The sequence below is a fragment of the Macrobrachium nipponense genome, chromosome 19 (genome assembly GCF_015104395.2).
Source record: "Macrobrachium nipponense isolate FS-2020 chromosome 19, ASM1510439v2, whole genome shotgun sequence".
NCBI lineage: Eukaryota > Metazoa > Arthropoda > Malacostraca > Decapoda > Palaemonidae > Macrobrachium > Macrobrachium nipponense.
In genome coordinates this window covers 30,505,839-30,528,535 of record NC_061088.1, presented here as the reverse complement: position 1 = coordinate 30,528,535, position 22,697 = coordinate 30,505,839, and the positions used below count along the sequence as shown (strand labels likewise).

The window sequence follows — 22,697 nt, the reverse complement described above, 5'->3', positions numbered from 1 at the left end:
GGTTAGCCTGACACTACCCTGTTCTTTAGACTTTTCATTTCCTGTAATAATTGGCATTATACAGAATATATATATATTTAAAACTTACCCCTGTTGCAGGTACCTGACCTCCACAGAGTGGTCAACACTGTATGGAGGCTATAAAGCTGCATCTCATTCCGGATCAAAAGCAGATTTCCGCAGGTTGCCCCTCACGCATTGCGCTTTATCACTGGTACCTTTCAATCATCCATATGTTGATCAGCATGGGAATGTGTTTGACCTTGAAGCACTACTTCCATTTCTTCGAAAGTTTAAAGTTAATCCTGTTACGGGTGAGGTGAGCACATAATTTTACAGGCACTTAAATCATGAATTATTAGATATAGGTAACTGCAAACTTTAGGTTGTGTTTAAAATAAAATCTTAGGAAGTACTATTATTGTGTATGTTGTGGTACTGTATTTTTTGTGAAATTAATTGTTGGAACCTAAGTCAACAGGCTTGAGATGATAGATATTGAAAAATGCATCAATGTAATTGACACCTTTAATTAGATTTTTGTGATTTCTGATATTCTAATACCATATAGAGTATTGTAAAGCTTTTGAAAGTAATATTCTTTCAAAGAATTAAAGTATGTGTATTATTTATGTAAATTTTAGTTTTATACAGAATTCATGTAGAATTTCTGTCAGATTCATGATAAAATTTTCTGTATATTTACCTTTCACTGTGGATACTGTACAATTTTTTGTTAATTGCAAAGAAATTACTTGTTCTTTATAGTTAACATATATTTGTATTTCACAGCCTTTAAGTGAAAAACAGCTTACCAAAGTGATATTTCACCGTGCGAGTAGTGGAGAATATCACTGTCCTGTACTCTACAAGCCCCTAACAAATACATCACACATAGTAGCTATCAAGACAACTGGAAATGTATTTTCGTATGAGGTGGGTCCCAGGTCTTGTGTAGCATTTCTTTTTTGTGGAAGATGTTGTCCACATGGCTGAATTAAAAAGTTGGTAAACAGAAAGCAGCACTGCCTACAGTACATGTCTCTTTGCAGTTCAGGGTATTCTCTATAATGTCAGTATAATATGTAAAGAGTAGTATACTATCAACATAAATCAGAGATACATTAATTTACATGATGATAAAGCCAGAACAGTCTTATGAAGTGTAAAGCAGGTACTGTACAGGCAACAAAACCATTAAACTTTTTTTTAATGAATCTTACCTATTATGATAGCTGTATGATAGTGTGAAAAGTAAAAAATTAATAGGGTTTAGTTTGAACTATCTATTGACCCATCCCTTTCGGGTGATTTTGAGCATCAACAGTTTATCCATTCAGTTTCATATGTCATCGGCCTACGAGGATGCATTGGAGAGTGTTTATGTGATTTTATTGGTGATTAGATCAGTTTTCTTGTGTCTTATTTGTCATTATGGATATAAATTGTCATCCAAAAAAGAAGAAAGACAAGTTATTTCAAGTCTGTAAGGTAAGAGGGTGTAATACCCAGCTTTATTCTTCAGTTTACGATGGTCACAACAAATGTTTTTTTTAAATATAAGCAGATAAGAATAGGAAAAGATAGAAATAAATTCTCCTAATTCTAGGACAGGAAGTGAGGCTAGTAGTAAGAATTTCTGATCTTTTCACAATCTTTCAGATAGCAGCGCTTCCCATTCTTCCTATTTTTGTAGTAATGCTTCTTCAAAATTTTCATCTCCTTTCAAAGATCTCCATATTCTTTACGATATGAGGTTTGGAAAATTAGAAACTGATTTAGCTAGTCTTAGGGGTACGTTTGAAAAGTTTATGGTGCTAACCTTCTTGACACTCACTACTTGACAGGCCCAATTTAGTCATCCTTTTTTCGGGTTTCCCTCTGCAGCAGACCTTCTACTTTTGGAGTTACAGGGAAGCAGGATATACGTCTGGGAGTGGAGGCAGTTTGTGCTGGTTGTCTTCTTGCTCTGGCCAGCCTGGCATGTATCACATACAGGTTGGCACTTGGTCACAAAAAGATAAGCTTGGCAAGCCAAGTAAATTTTGGTAAAAATAAATTTAGTAACATTTCTAACTTTTTGGGGTTCTTGTTGCAGAAAAGGGATGTTCAAGGATTTGAATAAACATACTGTTGGAATTTTGAATAAAGTAAAGCTAAAGACGATTAAAATTGTAAATAAAAAGGGAATTCTGTTGGTTTATATAATGTAATAACAGTATGAAAGAGAATAACTGTAAAGTAAAACTGTTTCAAGTTAGATGGCTCTGTACCTAACATGAACAGTGTAGTGTGCCTGCAACTGTTTGTTGAGTGACCACTTTTGAACCAGAAACCAGACAGGAGGTAGATATGCTAGGTAAGGATAAGCACACTCACACAATATCTGATTCTGTATCCACAACGCCATGCTGGAGGCTGCAAGAGAGATTATTTTTGCGTTTCCTCAAGAGAAACATTTTGGGAACAATTTTTTTGGGGGGCCTGCATAGATGGCAGGTTCAGACTCCTTTGGGGATTCTTTACTCACCTTTACTAGTGTGGCTCTCAAACGTAGAGAACAATTTTTGGCTCCCTCTGTCGCCACCTAGAGGGCTGACATTATCGCATAATTTACTGTATGCCTCAACATTAGGTATGATAGTGCAAGAGGTTTAGAAAGTGGAAACCAGATCTTTGTTGCATCTCTTTAAAATATTTGGGCATACACAACCATGGCAGCAGCAGCTTCCACAGTCAGTGCAAAATTGCAAGGTTCCCAACAGGTAAACAGGTAAGTCATCAGGCCCTCGAGCCAGCCCTTTCAGGATTTCTAGAAGGACAATAAGCATCCTAGAAAAAACCTAGCTCCTGATAAGGAATGATGCATCAAGTGCCCAGTCCCCAGGAGGAGGGAGATTGAGCATCTTTTATTTGGTTTTGCAAGATCTGGAGCTAGAGCCCTGGGTGGTGGAGGTACTGAAGGAGAAATACAACATACTCTTTTTTTTGTAGCCTCTTCTAGCCAGTTTTCCTCTCAAGTTTCCCCCTTATTTCCATAAAGAGGGAAGTTCCAGATCCAACGAGAAGAAGTAGACTCTCTTAGGCTAAAAGAAGCTGTTTAAATAGTCTAGACTCATCACTGGGGTTCTGCAATCACCTGTTTCTGTTACCAAAAGCTTTGGGAGGATGGAGACTGGTACTGGGTGTCTCCAAGTTTCCAAGTTGAACTAGTTTGTTCACCTGACTCCATTTACCATGGAGTCTGCCAGTTCAGTTTTAGCAGCAATTCAGTAAGGAGGTTGGATGGTATCAGTGGACTTGGTGGATGCTCACTTCCATGTACCAATTCATCCAAACTCAAAGAAACATTTGTTGTTTGTTTTTCAGGGCAAGTTGTACCAGTTTCAGGAGATATGCTTTGGTCTGAGCTCCTCAAGTTTTTGCAAGAGTCCTATTGCAGTTGGGCAAGTAGGCTCACCTGGTAGGCATTCAGATGCTTCTCTACCTGGAAGATTGGCTGATTCTAGCGTCCAGTTTAGAGGGGAGCCTAAGGACAAGAGATACTCTTTTAAAGTTAACAGATATGTTGGGCATACTGATAAATATTTCAAAATCCAGTCGAACACCAACTCAGAACCTTTGCTACCTGGGAATGCATCTGGATACCAAGAATTTCTTGATACTCATAGATAACTTTCTTTTAATTCTAGAAGAATTTGTACCCTTCATGACCTTCTCAGCCAAGGAATGGTTGTCCCTGGTAAGGCATATGACATCATTAGAGAAGCTGGTTGTGTCTCAGGCCGAGAAAGAGGTCTTTTCAATTCTTTTTCGAGAGTTACTGAACCGGGAATTTCAACCGACTCCATTTGAATTCAGGTCTCAAAGGAGTTAGAGGACCCTCCGAGATGTTGGAACTATAGACCTTGGCTTTTGCAGGAAGTCTCTCTCCAGTTGGAAACCTCACATCTCACATTATATTCTGACGCATCGTCAGAAGGTTGAGAGGAGGAGTTGCAACAGACAGACATGTAGCGGGGTTTTGGTCTGCAGAAAAACAAGAATTCCAAATCAGTCAGTTAGAGGTGTCAGCAGTGTGAAGGCCCTTCTTAGAGGATCTGTTCTAGTACTTCTCGGACAATTTAATAGTGCTGGGATATCTGAGCAGTCAAGGAGGCACAAAGTCAGAAGCTCTCTCCTGCCTTTCAAGTTGTATTCTCACTTGATCAGAGGAAAAGAAGATCTTTCTGTTACCCCAGTTTATGCCAGGAAAAATTAACATTGTGGCAGACCAGCTGAGCACGAAGGACCAGATTCTGTCGTCCGAATAGACCTTGCATCTACAAGTCTGCAAGGACCTGTGGAAGCCGAGGGGTATTCCTGTAATGGACCTGTTGGCAGCCAGGTTCAGTAATTGCCTGCCAGTATACTGCTCTCTAGTTCAAGATACTCGGGCATGGACAGTTGATGCAGTGCTCTTAGACTGGTCTTATCTAGATCTCTATGTATTTCCCCCTTTTTTATGATACAAAAGTTACTAGAAAAAGGTTGCTAGCAAAATTCTGCCAGGCTGTGAATTCATCAGTGACTTTAGTGACCCCTTGGTGGTCACAAGGAATGGTTTCCAGACCTACTGCCCCTGTTTGTAAATCACCCAATGCTTTTTACCAAGGAAAGGTCTTCTTATAAACAGTCAGGAGGTATGAGATTTCACCAAATACTCCCCATGCTTCAGTTGACTACTTAGAGATCTCTACTGTCTCTTATGACAAAGGGGTTTTTCAAAGGAATTCAGGTCTATCATTAACTCCAGAAGGGAGTCAACTAATGCACTGTATCAAAGATAGTGGTCAGTATATAGGACTTGGTGCTTTGCTAGAATTCTTTCCTGCACCTATGTGAATAACATCATTAAATTCTTACTTTACTCACTCTATAGCAGACGTTTTTCAGTCCCTGCCATTAAAGGGTATTGATCCATGTTAGCTTCTGTATTGAGGCATACTGTCTTAGATATTTCGTTTTAGCATAGATATTAGGGAAGCCATCTGCTCCTTTCAAATTCATTTTCCTAAGTTTCCAAATAACCTCTGGGCCAGAAATTGGATGTGTTGCTTAAGTATTTATGCATGCCCCCATTTGAACCCTTGAGCACAAGCTCCCTCAAGGAATTGACCGTGAAGACTGTTTTTGTTAGCCTTGGCCTCTGCAAAAAGAGTATTGAGCTTCAGGCTTTCTCATGCTGTGTAGACTTTACTACCCAAAGAGCGTTTGTTCTATTCTGCCCTTTTCAGGGCCAAGAATGAATTAAAAGGGGGGGCATCTCAAAACACAAAAATATTAATAAAAAAAAAAGAAGTGATTTACTTAGCAACCTAATATTTCTAGGGTACAGGCAGTCCCTGGGTTACTACGGGGGTTCCGTTGTAAGCCAAAAATTGTCGTAAGCCAGAACATCGTCCAAAGTCCTAAGAAAACCTTACTTTTAATGCTTTGGGTGCATTAAAAACTATGTAAACTGCATTCTTATTGCATTTTTCATAAAAAAAACCTTAAAATATTGATTATTTTGCATTTTTGGTGTCATATTTCTTCTGCCAGAGGAGCGCTGTAGACGCCGTAACTCCAGAACATGTGTCGTAACCTTGGAAATAATTTCTGATGAATATAATTGAAAAGCGCCTTAACCTCGGAACGTCATAAGCCGCACCCGTTGTAACCCAGGGACTGCCTGTATAATCATATTACCAATGCTAACTTTGTTATCATAAGAACGTGATATGTATGTCCGTCGACCATCTGTCCATCCATCTGTATGTCTGTCATCACAAGCACATTGCGGTCTCATTTTTTATCCTAGACTCGCCTGCTTTTGCATGTAAATACTCAAGTATCACACAAAAATTGTGTCATTTCGTTTTTCCTAAATTATCAAATAGATAAAGATATAGATAAATAAAAATATAAAGATACAGATAGATAAATAGATAGATAAAAAGATAAAGATATAGATAGATAAATAGATAGATAAAAAGATCGATAGCTTTGATGTCATGTTGATAGCCCCCTTTTTTTTAATATAAAATTCCCTCTAGCGATATTATTTATCATTTTATCAAAAATAGCTAAACTACACATGAAAGGCAAAACAAGTATGCATTAACATGAGTAGTTTCAAGACGATACAATAATTTAAATTTTAGTAAATATATGAAACCGCAAAACATTTGTTTTGAGTAATCGCACTTCAAAGTCTTGAGTAAGATGTTTGAAGTTTTTTGTACACCACACCTTAGTTATTGACATTATGATTGGTATTATTTTCACATACGACATTCCAAGCACCTATATATGGATATTAGAATAAATTATTCTTTGTATATTGTAATGTTTAATAGAAATTATTACTGTTTCCTTACTTTGGCATCTTGTTGAATGTTGATATCATCAGCGTATGTTTCTCTCTCTTTTTCCCCCGCTCTCTCGCTTCCATGCCTTTATCAGCCTTTTAGCCTCATTGCTGGGGTGTCATGACAACATCAAATCATTGAAAAGGGGTTTTGTTTTACCAGCAGTGGGTGCCTTCCCTTTTCTCATTGACATTGCTCACCAAAGAGGTGCCACTAGATTAGTGGTGCCATACCAGGACCGTAAGTAACGCCTTCTGCTGCTGTTTTGGCCTCTTCCTCTTGCACTTTCCTTATCTTCCTAAATTTCTCTTCTAATTTCTTCTCCATTGCTACTATCAATGAATGTCTTCTTTTGTTGTCAATGATCTTCCTCATTTCCATGTTTTTGGCCTCATTCTCACTTAATGATCCCCCCAGTGCCGCTTCCCCTGCATTGAATTTGACCACTGCTCTGTAAATACTGTACATCATCCCCCTTAGTTTAAAGAATTTTATTCTTGGTAGTTAATTCCACAGCACACGATGATGACATTCATTTTATTTTGTGTCTCCCCTGAACACCTTGCTAAAGTTAATGAGTTTGCCAATTTCGAGTAAACAGGTACCATCTTATACAAAACTCTCGGTGAGATAGGTGGTAATTTTCTTTTTATGAGATGGAATTGGCATATTTGTGGCAACACCTCTTTTGTAAAAACACCACGAATTTTTACCATCTAAGCAGGTGCTATGTTGGGGTTTCTTGTCCGTGGTTTGACACTGCTTAAGTGTTGGGAAAATATTTCGCTTCATATCAGCAGCTGTGTTACAGTTCCTAATAGCCTGTCCTAAGTAATAAGAGAGCATCAAAATTTGGCTTGTGTAATTTCACCAAATTTCTTATCACCAAGTTTTTCTTTTTTTGCTAAGTTCATGAGCAAGTTATACAAATGCTTACATGATTCACACATTCATACTTAGTTATTGGAAAGGAGACAACAGACTGTGCAGCAGTTATTCCTTTTGAGTCTCCATCCAACACTACTTCAGCATATCTCAATTTACATTTCTCAATTGAATGTGCAAATAAAATCTTCCACCCTTCTCTCTCCATGGCAAGTGAACTCCCATTGTAGTTTTTGGTACACTCATGTTCTGGAATGTTTTCTCCTTCACTGAATTGTTCACAAGTCTTACACCATTTGCTCAAAAGTACAAAATCAACGCACAAACCTATAGTCATTTCTATTACTGAAACAAATCCATACAGGGAGGAAAAGCCCCTCTTAGACCAGCTGCCATCACAACTCACTCGAATATCGTTTACTTCATTTGTATTTCCTGCCTGACACAATATTTCATGTAATTTCTCTCAAGTTTTTTCTATTGTCCTTTCAAGCTTTTCGATTTCAGCTTCCTCAGTCTTCTTTGCAATTATAAAATAGTTCTTTTTAGATAATGAATTCATGTTCAATGTAGCACCCAATTCACGTATCACACCATATCCATTACTTGCCTGTAAGGAAGCTTTCACTAATCCATTATGCACATCAAAATGGCATGTTTGTATTTCTTTGGCCACATCAGTTTTTTTCACTCCTCCATTCGAAGTGCACACCTCCATATTGACATTGCACTTAGCACACTTTGCAATGTACGTCTGTCATGCCTACAGTTCTCTTCTTTCACTGTCATTTTATTGCTACATTTACATCATGTAATATCACGAACCCACTGTAACAAGTTACTTTTATCAAAAATCACATATGATGTTGCCTTGAAATCTTCATTATCAATTTCCATACCAATTTCTTCACCAATATTAAGTTTATGTTTTGATCTTGTAGATGAGGGTTTGGATGAGGTGTTGGTGGGTGGTGATGGAGTGGTGGTGGAGGTTGAGGGAGAAGAGGCATGAACAGAATGGACACCCTCTGAGTCCACTTTAGCTGCATCCCTTCATTCAAGAGTTTTTATTCCTTGCTTCACACATTTTCTTCAACTTCTGTTTCCTTGTTAACTTCATGGTTGCAGCAGAACATAAAAACACAAGAAAAAACCACAGATATTTTGTAAATATGCAAAACATGTGACAAAATTTGGATGATGGAAGTGTGGACCTTCTCTCTTTCAAGGTTTATGGGTAACTAATCATACAGCTGTTGTGGTGTTAGTGGCAGCCAGGTCACACACACAGCCTTGCTTAAGGCAAGAGGTGTACAGATGCCAGATAGCATTAGATTTTGAGACATGAAACAAAACTAAAATACTGAAAATATATGCAGAAATGAACTGTATTCCAGACTGCATAAGGTTTATTCTTGTGCTTTGCCCTTTAAATGGGTTACACCCATGTCCCTTTAAAGCCCTGTGAGACGCAGAAAAAGCCACTGAATGTTCAAATGAACTTCACACTGTGTTTTTGGATAGGTATAGAATATAAATCCATGAAAAACTCAAATTCGAATTTTTAAAAAATATAATGGCTTCCCAGATGGTGACCCAGACCTTAAGTCACATCCTCTATCTTGCTCTTTTGTGATCCCTAGTCTGTCCTCCTTGATGCCAGATAGGGAAGATACTTCCTTATGTCCAGTCAGAGCGTGTTCTATATATTTACAAAGGACTAGGGAAATCAGATGAAATGTCAACAACCTATTTTGCAGCCATAGGAAACCTGACTTACTCTGTCAAAGAATGGCATGTCTTGTCTGCTCAAGGCTCTGGTCTGAGAAGCACATGCAAATCTAGACTCTACTTTTTCTTCTTTTACCTCTGCTGAAAGTAAGATTTCATGATGTGTGAGTGGTAGCTATCAGTTTACTTAAGAGTCTTTCTCTATATCTTGCGCTATCTGCAAGATATGGAGATCCAATATGAATCGTGCAGAACTCTTTATGGCAGGGGGGACTCATATCCTGAACAATTAGGGTAGCTGTACTCTAACCTTTCCTATTTAGTTAGGAAATTGTCAAACTTTGGGAGTATGGGGATACGTAGGTTGTATTAGGTGAGGGCCTTCATTCTTGTACTGTCATTGCTCTGCTGGGCTAAGGTCAAGGCTTGTGTCCCACTTGCATGTTCAGAGGTCTTGCTACCTAATGAATTAGTCGTCACTTGGCAGCAGTACCAACAGATAGATGCTAATCATTAGATATGTAGAACCTTATTCCTGGTGCAATTTTATGGTTTTCTTGGTTATTAAATTTGTCCTCATACTTTTCCCACCTCCTTTGCTTAATGTAGGAATTGGCCGTCATATTAAAGAGGTAAGATTAATTTCAAGAATAGAAATTCTTTGATAAAATTAGTTTTTTAAATACTTACCTTTCTATTATGTATCATCCCTCAATTCCCCACTCATGTGGACAGAAGAATAAACTGAATGGAAAACTATAATGCTTAAACCACCCAAAAAGGATGGGTCAGTATACGATTCAAAACAAACTATCCTATTAATTTTTGACTTTTCACACTCTGTCGTCCACCAGCCTGATGCAGGAAATACAGCTATCATAATAAGAGGTAAAGTATTTAAAGAATAAGATTTATTATAAAAACCAATATTTGCATAAGTCATGTTCTTTATGATCCATTTGCAGATGTTTCCACATAACTGTATGTTACACATTCAAGCAGTTTACATTGTCTTTAGTAGGAGTTTTAGTTTGCACAGTGTACTCCTTTTATTGATAATACGATGTTTATTTACAGGCAGTTGAACAGTTAAACATCAAAGTCAACAATTGGAGAGAGCTTCTCACAGACAAATCTTTCACACGTGCTGATATAATAGTCATTCAGAATCCTCAGGATCTTGAAAAATTCAACATTAGTAAATTCCATCATGTCAAGAACAACCTTAGAATTGAAGATGAAGGTGAGTTGTGGTGCAGTACATGTAATGCAGCAAACATTTACATGTATTTAATTCTTGTTGGTGCAGATTATGGATAAAGATAGGGTGTTCACTGGTTAAAAATCTGGATTTATAAAAAAGGGAAAATAACATATGAGTGGACTTTCATTTAATGTTTTTTATCTTTACGTATGAATTTCAGCTACTGTAGTTTTATAGTACCAACTTATGTTCTTGGAGAGCATGTCTTTTTTTTTAAATTTTGTAGGACTTCTTTGTATTTAACATATCTCCAGTTTTTACTGGTAAATTTCAGAAACTGTTCAGGCTCGATCAGATGCAACGAAACGTTTGAAAAATGTAACCCAGGATACACAAGAGATCTTGGAAGAATTCAGCCGGACTTACAAAGAGGAAGAGACAAGGAATGAAGCGGAGGAACGAGTAGCTGACAGGTTCAATGCGGTAAGGAATGTTGCACTAAGTTGTAGTTCAGTTATAGTTTTATTATTATTGTCATTACTGGTTTTTAGTATGGTACAGGTACTTAAAATATTACTTTTATTCTAATTATTTTCAGGCTCATTATTCTACTGGGAAAGTTTCTGCAAGTTTCACTTCTACATCAGTTGATGTGGAAACCAAACATGAGCCTGCAGTATTGGAGGATGAAGTTGTCAGATATCAGCTAGTCAAGAAAAAAGGTATATAGAAATGTTTGTTCTGATTTTTTTTATAGCTTAGTCACTGTCTCATCCTCAAGGGATTACCCTTTCCACGGTCTGTCTAGAGCTCCATGGTGACCAGACTAATGTCAATGAATTCTCTTAACTGGTCTCATGGCCAGTTATTATGTCGTAATGATAAACATTATACCACCTGATATAGTATAAATGGACTCAGGATAAGAGGGCACTTTCTATTTTCCTCAGCAAACACTTATACCCAGTTTACCTACTATGTCAAAACCACAAAAAGAAGTGTTGGTCGTGCGCATACGCACCGTCATATTGTTTAAATATGACCAAAATCTGAACAAGACGCTATTCTTTTTCTGGTCTGTCAAGAAACCAGAGCTCAGAGAAGTTCGTTCTTAGCTTATTGTTTCACCTGTGTAATTTTAAGTTCCAGTTAAAATTTTTATAGTTTATACTGTGGAGAAATTATTTTTTGTGAGTGAAAAGCCGTAATTGTCATATTTCGCTAGCACACATCGGCGCTTCTTATGGTTTATGATCGTTAGGGTACCTCCGAGAATTTTGCTCTTCGTTTATTCATTTCATTACCGAGGTTCATGGAAACATATTTGAAAGCTAAGTATAGAATCTTAAGTTTCAGTGAAAAATTTTGTTAGTTTATTTAGTTTATAATGTGGAACAGTGATTTTATTGTGTGTGAAAAGCCATCAACTGTCGTTTATTGCCAGTAGTACATGTCGGCGCTAATGATTTAGGATCGTTAGCTCCGAGAGTTTCATTCCTTCGCTTATTTTTTTCATTACCGAAGTTTACGGAAACATCTAACTTGAAAACTGAGTACATAATTTCAAGTTCAAATTAAAAAATTGTTAGTTTAGACTGTGGAACAATGATTTTATTGTGTGTGAAAAGCCATAAACCAGTTTTTTTCTCATCAGTTCACGTCGTCACTTCTTACATTTTGTGATCGTTAGCTATTTGTAGAAGCAAAAATGGTTTTGAAGAATTTATCATTCTATTTAGACATTTTATCTGAAGAATTGTTCCACAATTATTATAAATATAAATACAGATAATCCTTTCAGATAACGATGTCAGCAATAGCCTACCAGGCAGTAGCCTACAATCTACATCGGTTTAGTGAGAATATGTTAGCTAGACTGTAGCAGATATTGTTTGTAGCCTAGGAATATATATCCTTAAGGGTAAACAAAAATAACCTGAATTTGTCAGTAATTTGAATTAAGGTAAGATTTAAGGGTATATCCTGTCAGGCTATGGGCCTTGGTAGTAGCCTAGTTTACACCAAAGACTTTAGGGTTAGACAAATGGCTATAGGCATTTTCGATTTTTATAAAGCCTGTATACTTAAGCATTTTCTTAATACTGTAGGCTATCATATGCATACCCTTAAAAGGGAATTAAATAATCTAGATTGATTAGACAATAACCTAGGCTATGTGATAGGCTATCCTAGCTATAGTAGACCAAAAACAGTGCATAGACCAATTGGGCTATAAGGTAGTAGGCTATCTTGAAGACTACATATTAAACCTGGTTAATCTCATACCTTTAAAGGTAAATTAATCAGGATTAGACTAACCTATATTAGGTGATAGTGTACTTATAAGATTTCACATCAGTGAGTTTCGTATTAGGGAGTTACTGTTTTATATAGTAGACCAAATAGCCTAGGGCTAGATATAAACAATCTGAGTTAGACAAAAGATGCTAGCCTAACTATGAATTTACATGTAAGTAATTTTCTGTGTTTATATAGCCTTTACGTTTGATCTGGGATAATCTGGATTAGACAGTACCCTATGCTGCGACTAGGCTAAGAGAGAATAATTTAGGAAACATCCTATTGTTAGTGAGCTAAGTGGTAGTTTAGCCCAAATAGCCTAGGACTGGATATAAATACAGAGGTACCTCGAGATACGAAAGGCTCAACTTACGAAAAACTCGAGATACAAAAGCCAATACGAAAAATTTAACGGCTCTACATACGAAAAGTTTTCAAGATACGAAAGGTTTCTGAAAGTCCGAGATTCGCCCGGATAACAATTTTGAAAATTGTGCCGCGCGCCGCCATCTTAGTACTAGTAGACTCGCCACCATCCTCCTGCTCCCCCATTGGTTCCTGATGCTAGTCGCGGCCATGAAATCCTTCTCTCCTATTGGCCAGCATCCCTCCCATCATGCATCTACTATGTACACGTGGTGGCGTGCCTCGGCCACTCGGTACCAGCATTGTTATAGTACGCACGCAGTATTCGTTTTCGGGATCGTCAATGTGTACGTTATTTAAAAAAAAAAAGTGACCAAGATCTCTCACATGGGATAAGTGATCAAGGTCTCTCTCATGGGATAACTGGAAACTTTGCAAGGTTGGTAGAATCTCCACTCCCTGCTGAACAGAGGGTGTAGACCAATCATTTACAACATGCATACCAGTACATATAATCAAGGCACTTCAGTTTTATGTTGAAGGTCAGCAGCCGAACATTCAGTACCCAAATCAGTTGCAGAGAGAGCATTTGGTTGAACAGGGTTTTCATACATTCAACTTCCCTGACAGATATATACGTAATTAGCTATAGACTCCGTTGTCCCCGACAGAAATTCGAATTTCGCGGCACACGCTACAGGTAGGTAGGTCAGGTGATCTTCCGCCCTGCCCTGGGTGGCAGGACTAGGAACCATTCCCGTTTTCTATCAGATTTTCTCTGTCGCCCGTATGGTAAACATACGTTTGCGGTACCTCCTGACTTGATTTTCGTGTTTCATCGCCATCGATCTTCTGGGCTGTCTTTTGCAGGGAAGTACTGGGTCTTTGGTTCGGCATACGCTTTTATTAACTTTTTAATGAATTTGGCTTCGAAAATTTCGAAGAACATATGACGTGTAACTACTGAAGTTTTCGGTAGACACTCACATAGTTTGCAAGAAAGGGAAATATTAATATTTATTCATTAATACGTGTAATAAATGTTAGAATTTGATTGAGGAAATATAAAACTAACTTCCTTCTTTAGGAAGTCAGAAAAGCATATAACTAGATACGCTTCCTTTAGAAGTTTTAATAGCTCTCGTACTAATAAGCAGTTAGAGTATTAACAGTACTAGTAGTGTTGCATCTTTCTTCACAGAAACTACAAATTCATAGTTGCAATTTGAAGATAAAGGGATGTAGCTCAAAATGCGAGCTATTAAAAGGTAAGAAGTGATTATAGTGTTCCCCATTGTAGTGGAGGGTGCGTCTGATCGGCTCTGTCTCGCTCCCAGGTCTAGACCTCTCTCAAGCTCCCTGGCCCAGAGGAGAAGGAATGTCGAAAGCCGTACGGAGGTTATGGAGAATCCCCACCGATCAGGGGTCCCCTCGGCAGGATCTGTAGTAACGTCCCAGACTGCCAAGGATAGCCATTGGAAAGGCATCCTTAAAAAGTGCGTCTCTTCTTCCGAGTCTTCATCTTACTTCCGAAAAGACAAAGAATGGACATGTTTGGAGTTCGGACGCTCTAGCGCGTTCTCTGAAAACTAAGAGAACACTGAGCGTCAACTGGACTACAAGCGAAGAGCCAGCGAGGAAGACGCGTTCCAGCAATCAAGTGCGAGCCACGTTCCAACTGCCAGCAGCGAGCCGCGTTCCAACAGACAAGCGCGAGCCGCGTTCCTACAGCCAAGAGCGAGCCGCATTCCAGCAACTGAGCGCGAGCCGCATTCCTGCAGCCGGGCTCGGGCCACTTTCCTCCCTCCAAGCGAGAACTAGAAATTTTCTCGGCGCAAGGCGCCTTCAAAGAGAAAACAGACAGCTAAGAGCGAGGAGCCTTATAGTAGAGTGGCAAACAGAAGGATCCTTCCATGGAACGTTTCCGGGCAAGAGGCTCCTTCCAGAAGGAGGAGTCTAGTAGGCGCTCGGAACTATCAAGGCGCACGGGACCTTCCACGCAAGCGGAACGTTCCAGGAGCGAGTCGCCTTTCTAGCGTGCGGAACATTCCAGGCGCGCGGAACTATCCAGGCGCCAACTAGGCGCCAGGATATTCCAAATCTCCTTATGAGAGAGAGGTCAGTTGCAAGGCTCCTCTTTGAGTTTTTAACTTGATCAACTTTCTCCTGGCAAAGGTGCAAGATGTCGCACAGGCGGCCGTTGCTTTTGTTAGAAGGATTCTGATACTAAGAGAAGCCATTATCCAATATTCAGAAGACTGCTGTGATAGGCAGTTCCTCTCAATGCGAACTCTCTCCTTCATTCATGCTCTTCCCTCGTTATGAAGAGGCAAGAGCTTTGGGAGATTTTCTTAATAAGATTCTCATCGGCGTTCGGGAATAATGGCGGAAAGGAAATATCAATCTTCCTTCCGTAAACCCTAGATATGAACAGGAATTCTGTCTCTTCCGCGATTTCTTAGGAAATCACAAAGATTTAAAGAGTTCCTGGATCAACTTCCTTCCTTAAGGAGATATATACAGTAGGGCCTCGTAATCGCGGGGGATAGGGCCCAGAACCCCCCGTGATAAGTAAATACCCGTGTTATCCTGGTATCCCCCCTAAAAATTGCTTTAAACTGCCTACTTTAATAATTAACCCACCCAAGACCACTATTTCAATGTTTATAACTGCCTACTTTAGTTCAAGCACCAAATATGTCTTCAACTATCACCTTAAACTAAATTCAAGACAGTTTCAAAGTTATTCTTTCCTATCTTCAATTTCCCCTTCATCAGATCAGCAAACAAAAGTATAATTACCTAACAATTCCTTTCTATTTTCATGATTTGGCTGCTGCATCAAACTAAAAGTACATAGTATATCTAATTCGTGAATGAACATATTTATGATAAAAAAAATGATTTACTGTAATGATTACAGCACCCAACTATAATATTAATGTATAAACAGCAAAATACAGCAATGAAAATCTATTTTTGTCTTTTGTTTACGTTTAGAATCAGCTGATGCACGTTTATTACCGAAAGAATTATTTTGGAAAACAATTTAGTTGCTAAAAGAAACTAATTTATTAATGGAATTCTTATTATTTTTAACTTTTTACATAATAGTTTATGATATTATGATACAGTAATTCATATTTCATTGAGAGAGAGAGAGAGAGAGAGAGAGAGAGAGAGAGAGAGAGAGAGAGAGAGAGAGAGAGAGAGAGAACAGCTTGGGATGAAAGTAACTGTTGAATAGCTTGAGAGAGCAGCTTGGGACAAGAATACTGTTACTAGCTTAGCTGGAGAATAACACAATGAAATTTGTATTTTAAATATTTTTATGGTGATAAGAAATGAAACATGGATAGTGATAAGATATTCTTTTGTATACTGTTATAATGTGAAAATCATTTAGTCAACTATAAAAGTTGTATTGAAGCAGTTTCGTAAATAGAGAGAGAGAGAGAGAGAGAGAGATTTTGCTATTTACATTCATAGTATTTGAAAATTTGTAAATGAGTGTATCCTAAAAATGCATTTAGTCATGAAAAGAAGAAGAAAACACAGTAATTAGTGAATCTTGCTCTATGATAAAATTCGAGATTTCGTTAATTTTCCGGGGATATACGTAGTATTTGGGCTCCACAAATAAAGTAAGTAAAGTGATTCATGACAGAATTTAGAGGATACTTACGTAAAAATACATCGGTAGTTTGTAGAACGGTGTAACCACTCACATTGTGTAAAAATAGTATGTACCAACGAGACTAGGTTTGGTGACGTCACGGTTGTCATACGTATTTTTTTCGTGAATGAATATACATTTATGATAAAAAAAAAAAGTTACTGTACTGCTTAGAGTATCATACTGTAAAATTAATGTAATCACATCAAAATAAAGTAATCATTGCATGCTGTAAACATGTAAAGTGTATTTTTATCTTTTGAAAAATGCATTCCCCAAGAAATTATTCCTTGAAGAGGCTTTTTATTATGAAGATATGCCAATAATATATAAGATATGGGTTTTATTATGAATATATATGACAATAATATATAAGGTAAAAATGGTTTTATTACATTTACGCTTCGTCGCCGATCGCAAACAACAATACGATAATCTATGACAGTTATCGTTTGTATGACTGCAGTGTTCAGAGAAGTTGATTACGTTATACCAAAACAATAATGAAGTTCAAATTGAAAAGTAATGTTTACCTAAATGTTATTACTACTGTAATTACACTACTACTATTGACATTGCTAAAAGGTTAAGAATGGCAAAGGTGCTGTTAAGTGTAACTCAATGTTTACATTTCTGCTGGCCGTTCAACTACAAGTTGATGTCAATGATGTGGAATTATTCCATGAATAGGCTATAATATTATGAAGATATGCCAATAATATATAAGATGAGAATGGTTTTATTACCTTTATTGTCAGTTAATATCATAATGTGAATCTGTTCATGCATTACCTGGTTACTGGAACCGGACAAGGCTTAGCCTACAACGGACAAGCCCTCGATGCTGCCATTCATACCAGTGATATAGATTGAGAAGTGGTCCGAGAAAAAACCCGTGATTAACTGAATCCGTGATTGCTGATCCGCGACTAAGCGAGGCCCCACTGTATACTCTTTGTATCTTAAGGGGTTAGTTATCATTTACAAAGATCTTAATGCATCTTATCGAGTAAGCATATACGCTCTCGTGGACAATATTCGGAGTAGCTCTCTTTCATTGATTAGAGGCTCTTCCAATTAATAGACGCTTGGAATACGTCCTTTAAGTCTTATGTCCAAGAGAATAGGAAGCTGGAGAGATTCTATGCAATCCTCGTTTCTCACTTGGAATATCCTTCGACGATACTAATTCGTTCTATTTACGAAAAGAACGAAGATAATAAACATTTTCCTTTCTCTATCTGCCTCGGCAGGGAAAGAAGGTAGTAGAGAATCTGCTGTATGAGAATACGGTACGGTCAAGTCATAGGCGCATACCGTAGTTACCTCTTTGGTGTGCAACTCAATTACCCGTATCCTTCCAGGAGTTTCCTAGGAAGGACTACGCTTAAAGGGATTGTTAAGACAACACCGACTCAGCTTCTAGATTTAACGAAGTCTTGTTTCGCTTAAATATGCGTTAATGAGAACTTCCTGAAGCTCGATAATAATTTTATAAGATTCCTTCTTTGAATGGAGTAGCTGGCAACTCAGGAAGAGTAAGGCCAGACGGCTAACAGAGACTGCTATCGCTTAGACCAACGCAGTACCATCTAGTTCTCGGTCGTGAGCGGTCGGTTACATCTCTCTCTCCTGCGGGATGGACTAACTAACCGTATATCTCCCCTACAATCTCAGTCTTAGCCTTGGATTGAGGGGATAGATAAGCAAACATGAATAAAATATTGTCTGCGTTTTGCTAAGAAGCTTTCAATAAGAAAGATATTGCAACCTTTCAATGCTGTTTACCGTAAGGTAACATTATTAAAGGATTCTAACGCAGCAGAACACTATATTATATAATGCTCTTATGCTTATGAAAGCATTGCTTAGTGAGAAAATGGAAATAATGGTAATGTTTCTGGCTTTGCCCTCATAGTAGGATAAAAGGGTTTTGTCACATTGTGGTCACGTCCCAGTTGACAAACGATATAGAGAGCACCAGCTACATAGGTCACGTCCTTGCTGGCAACTCTAGTGAAGCTTATACATTATTCAGTGTCTAAAACAACACCTATATGATCTGTCACATTGGTGGTCACGCTCCCCGTGACAGTTCATTAGTGAGCAACAACCACACAGGTTATGTCATTGCTGGCATCTCTAAGAATGCATTACCCGAATTCGATGTCTGTAATTAGGATCTAGTTGCATTTTGGTCACGTTCCAGTTGACAGATCCTCTAGAACTCAACAGCTTTACAGGTCACTACCTTGCTGGAGTCTCTAGAAAAACAGACATACGAAAGGGTACCGGATACCAAGACAAACTTATTTGGACTTGATAATTTCTAGATTTAGCGGGTTTTAACCGAAGAGTTCATTAGCCTCTCGTACAGAAGGCTTGGTAACCTCACGGTTCGTGCCTGAGTTCGTTCCCTGTCTTACTTTGGGGGGGGGGGGGGGGGGGGGGGGGGGGGGGGGGGTTTCGATCTGGGACCCCCACGGCGGTTTTTCTTCCCTTTCTGAGAGAAGAATCACCTTTGTATGTATCTGCTATCAAAGAATACAGTACCAGGCTATACTCTGTCTCTAAAAAGGGACTTAGAGATAGCAGAGACCTAAGATCTTCGGATCTTATATGGTACATCAATAAGACTAAGACGAGGATATCATGCTTCGAGTTGAGATTCTTTCGTAGCCCGCAAATTCCGTTGTTCCGGCAAGACGGAACTTCTCCTCATCAAGCTTCTTTTAGGAATTTTATGAGGAAATTCATTGTTTCTCTTGGCCCCTTCTCACAGCATGTTTCGGAAGGCTTTTCCAAGAGAGTCTGGATATTCTATCAGAATCTATTATAAAGGGACCTGAACAACCTCTCCACTCTGAGTCTGTCTGCATGCAGACTGACCAGAAGTAGACATGAATGAGAGAATTTTTCAAGGTAAATGACAAGATTCGTGGTCAAGACATAGAATTGCTGCAGATCGTGCTAGATGGAAGGGGGAAACTGAATCACCTTTGTATATATCTGCTATCAAAGAACGCAGTAAAAGGCTATACTCTGTCTCTACAAGGGGAATTAGAGATAGCAGAGAATTTAGACCTTCGGGATCTTATACGATACCTCAATACGACAAGAGTAGGACATCATGTATACTTCGAAAGGGATCTTTTTGGGGCCTCAGATTCCGTGTTCCGACAAGATGGAACTGCTCCTCATCAAACTTCTTTGAGAAATTTTATGAGGGAATTCTTTGTTTCTCTTGGTCCTAGACGACCAAGAAGGCAAGTGAATTTTTTGTGCAGTGCAATCTCGCATCAGATTCAATGGAGACTCGGCAATGGGTTCTTGCCAGCATAGTATGTCTGGCAAAAGAACTAAAACCCTCTATTCTTGACTCGACGCTTTCAGATAGAAGTTTCGTTGTCCAGGCACGGTTCTTACGTTTTCTTTTACAGAAGAAGAAATGGTTTAAACGTTTGCCTACAGAGTCTTTGGGATGCGATGAGGGCTCGAAATGCTTCCCAGAAGGTATTCAGAGGGATACATAAAGAGCTAAGAAATCAGGGGTCCGCCCAATTTCAGCTCTGAGTCTCCTTCGACTTTCAAACTCCTTCCCTTCCTTCGGGCAAGCATAGGGAAGATTCTGCAACGAGAAACCTCATCAACTTGTAAGAAGAGATCTCGTTAGCAACGGAAGTACTCACGAAGGATCCTCCTCGGAGGAAGACTCTTATCTCTCGTACTGTTAGATATCCTATCGTCTACTGGATGTAGCTGACTACAGTTACCTCCCCTTGCCGGAGAGGCCAAAAGCTCAAAGTGGAAGAATTTCTTCCACCCTTCTACAAGTCTCCTGATAAACTATTGTGGTTGTTCAGGACTTTAGGACAATGTAGCGCCAACCAGGCGCCAAATGCCAAAACAGGCAAAAAAACGCCAGAGGCAGACAGTTCCAAGGAACTCTTTCATTGTCTGATGCGGAGAAAGAGCGGGCCTCCAACCTGGCGCAGATGCGTTAGAGGCGAACAAATCGGACAGATAAGAGTGTCCGATGTGGACATCGCCAGACAGCCTTGAGACTCTACCAAGCTCGAAGCTCCAGCAAGTGGGGAGGAGCCAGCCAGGCTCCAGGCGCTAAAAAGAGCCAGCCAGGAGCCAGGCGCAAAGAGCCTTCCAGGCGCGAGGCGCCAGGCAGGTGCCAGGCAGGCTCGAGGCGCCAGCCAGGCGCGAGGCGCCAGCCATGTGCCAGGCGCCTGCCAGCCGCGAAGCGCCAGCCAGGCTCCAGGCTTCATCCAGAAGAGATCCATTTCAAGGAAAGCCCTGGTCTTCTTTGAAACAAGTGGGATCTCTAAAGCACTTCAAGAGTGACTTAATGATTCCTTCAAACAGCTGAGAATTAAAAGCGCATGAAGTGCGAGCTTTTATGAATTCTTGTTTGTGCCATAACAATATGTCATAAAGGACATATGAGCTGTCACTTACGGGAGATGCAACTCTGTGTTGACCTCCCATTACAGGAAGGATGTCAATTTAACCTACGAGAGATCCTTCTCTCTTGGTTATACGGGTCTGCGGATACATTGCTGGGATAGGGAGCCGACACTGATCCTTAACTAGTGAGTTAATTTTTAGTTTAACTTAGTGATTTTTATATGGGTTTTTGAAAGGAGTTTGGGGATAACTCTTCAAATTAAGCATTAACCCTCGTGTTAGGATCAGGTGATCGGGATCGGTGTTGTGCTCCTTAATTATGCCAATAGGCACAGGTATATTGTCATATAAGTGCATTAGCACCCATTGACAAATGCCAGTTAGGCTCTGCCGAGTAAGTGGATAAGACCCCATTGGCAGACCCACAAGAACTCTTTCATACATACTTACCTGGCAGATACTTTGTATATACGATAAATGGCTCACCCAGCCTCCCCGCAGGAGACAGGTGGAAGAGAGAAAATCTGATAGAAAATGGGAATGGTTCCTAGTCCTGCCACCCAGGGCAGGGCGGTAGATCACCTGACCTACCTACCTGTAGCGTGTGCCGCGAAATTCTAATTTCTGTCGGGGACGACGGAGTCTATAGCTAAGTATATATCTGCCAGGTAAGTATGTATGAAACTTTATTGTATCATAACAATATCATTTTGATGGACACCAGGGCCAACAGAGTCATGAGGTGCAAAAAAACAGAAAGTTGAAATTCTATAAAAAAAAAAGAAAAAAAAAACCTACGTAAAGTAAAAAAAAAGAAAAAAAAAAACGGCAGAAATTAAAGCCGCTTTTCTTAAAGTGCAATCATTTGTAGACTACACCCGCCGAAAAGGCTCACACAGGAACATTGTGTACGTATATTTTCATACAATGAACTTACCTGTCAGATATATACTTAGCTAAGACTCCGTCGTCCCCGACAGAAATTCAAATTTCGCGCCACTCGCTACCGGTAGGTCAGGTGATCTACCTGCCTGCCCTGGGCGGCAGGACTAGGAACCATTCCCGTTTTCTATCATATTTTCTCTGTCGCCGGTGGTATCAACATTGTTGTTACTACCTCCTGACTGGAATTTGCTTTTCAAGACTTTTTTGATCATCTATATTGGATTTCTTGGTGACGTACTGGATCGTTGTTTGGATTCGCTACTGTGGACTGGAATTTGGACTTGCTTTTGATTTTTCTGATAGAATGTCTGATTCAAGTGTTAGTGTGAGAGTGTGTGTGAATGTAGGCTGCAAGGTGAGGATACCGAAGGCTTTGGTTGATCCTCACACTGTATGTCGTAAGTGTAGGGGGTTTGACTGTTCTTTAGCTAACACCTGTATTGAGTGTGAAAAGTTGAATGCTAATGAATGGAAGACTCTAACTTCTTACTTGAAGAAGTTAGAGAGGGATAGAATTAGACGGGCTGCACAAAAGGGTGTGAGTACAAGGCCTTTTGAGCCTTTTTCTGAGTCTAACTCTCCTATTTTGATTCTCCCTATGTATCTGAACCCTCACAGGCTTTGCATTCGGATTCGGCTTCTGAAATCGCCTATCTGAAGGCTACTCTTCGTAAAATGAAGACAAAAATGGCGGCCATGCAAGGTAAGGGAAGTGATAGTGAATTACTTAGTGAAGTGAGTGTTCCCAGTGTTGTGGAGGGGGCTGCGATGCTCCCAGGCC

The 22,697-nt window shown here is 39.3% G+C and overlaps 1 protein-coding gene across 1 annotated transcript in view; it reads left to right on the top strand.

The window, feature by feature from the left end:
* The window catches only part of LOC135215566 (RING-type E3 ubiquitin-protein ligase PPIL2-like), a 233,628-nt gene that overhangs the window by 27,040 nt on the left and 183,891 nt on the right, over positions 1-22,697 (top strand). Inside the window, exons 2-6 of the mRNA XM_064250426.1 lie at positions 100-319; positions 793-936; positions 10,086-10,251; positions 10,547-10,695; positions 10,811-10,934. Coding sequence (XP_064106496.1) covers positions 100-319; positions 793-936; positions 10,086-10,251; positions 10,547-10,695; positions 10,811-10,934 — 803 coding nt within the window. The remainder of the gene's footprint in view (positions 1-99; positions 320-792; positions 937-10,085; positions 10,252-10,546; positions 10,696-10,810; positions 10,935-22,697) is intronic.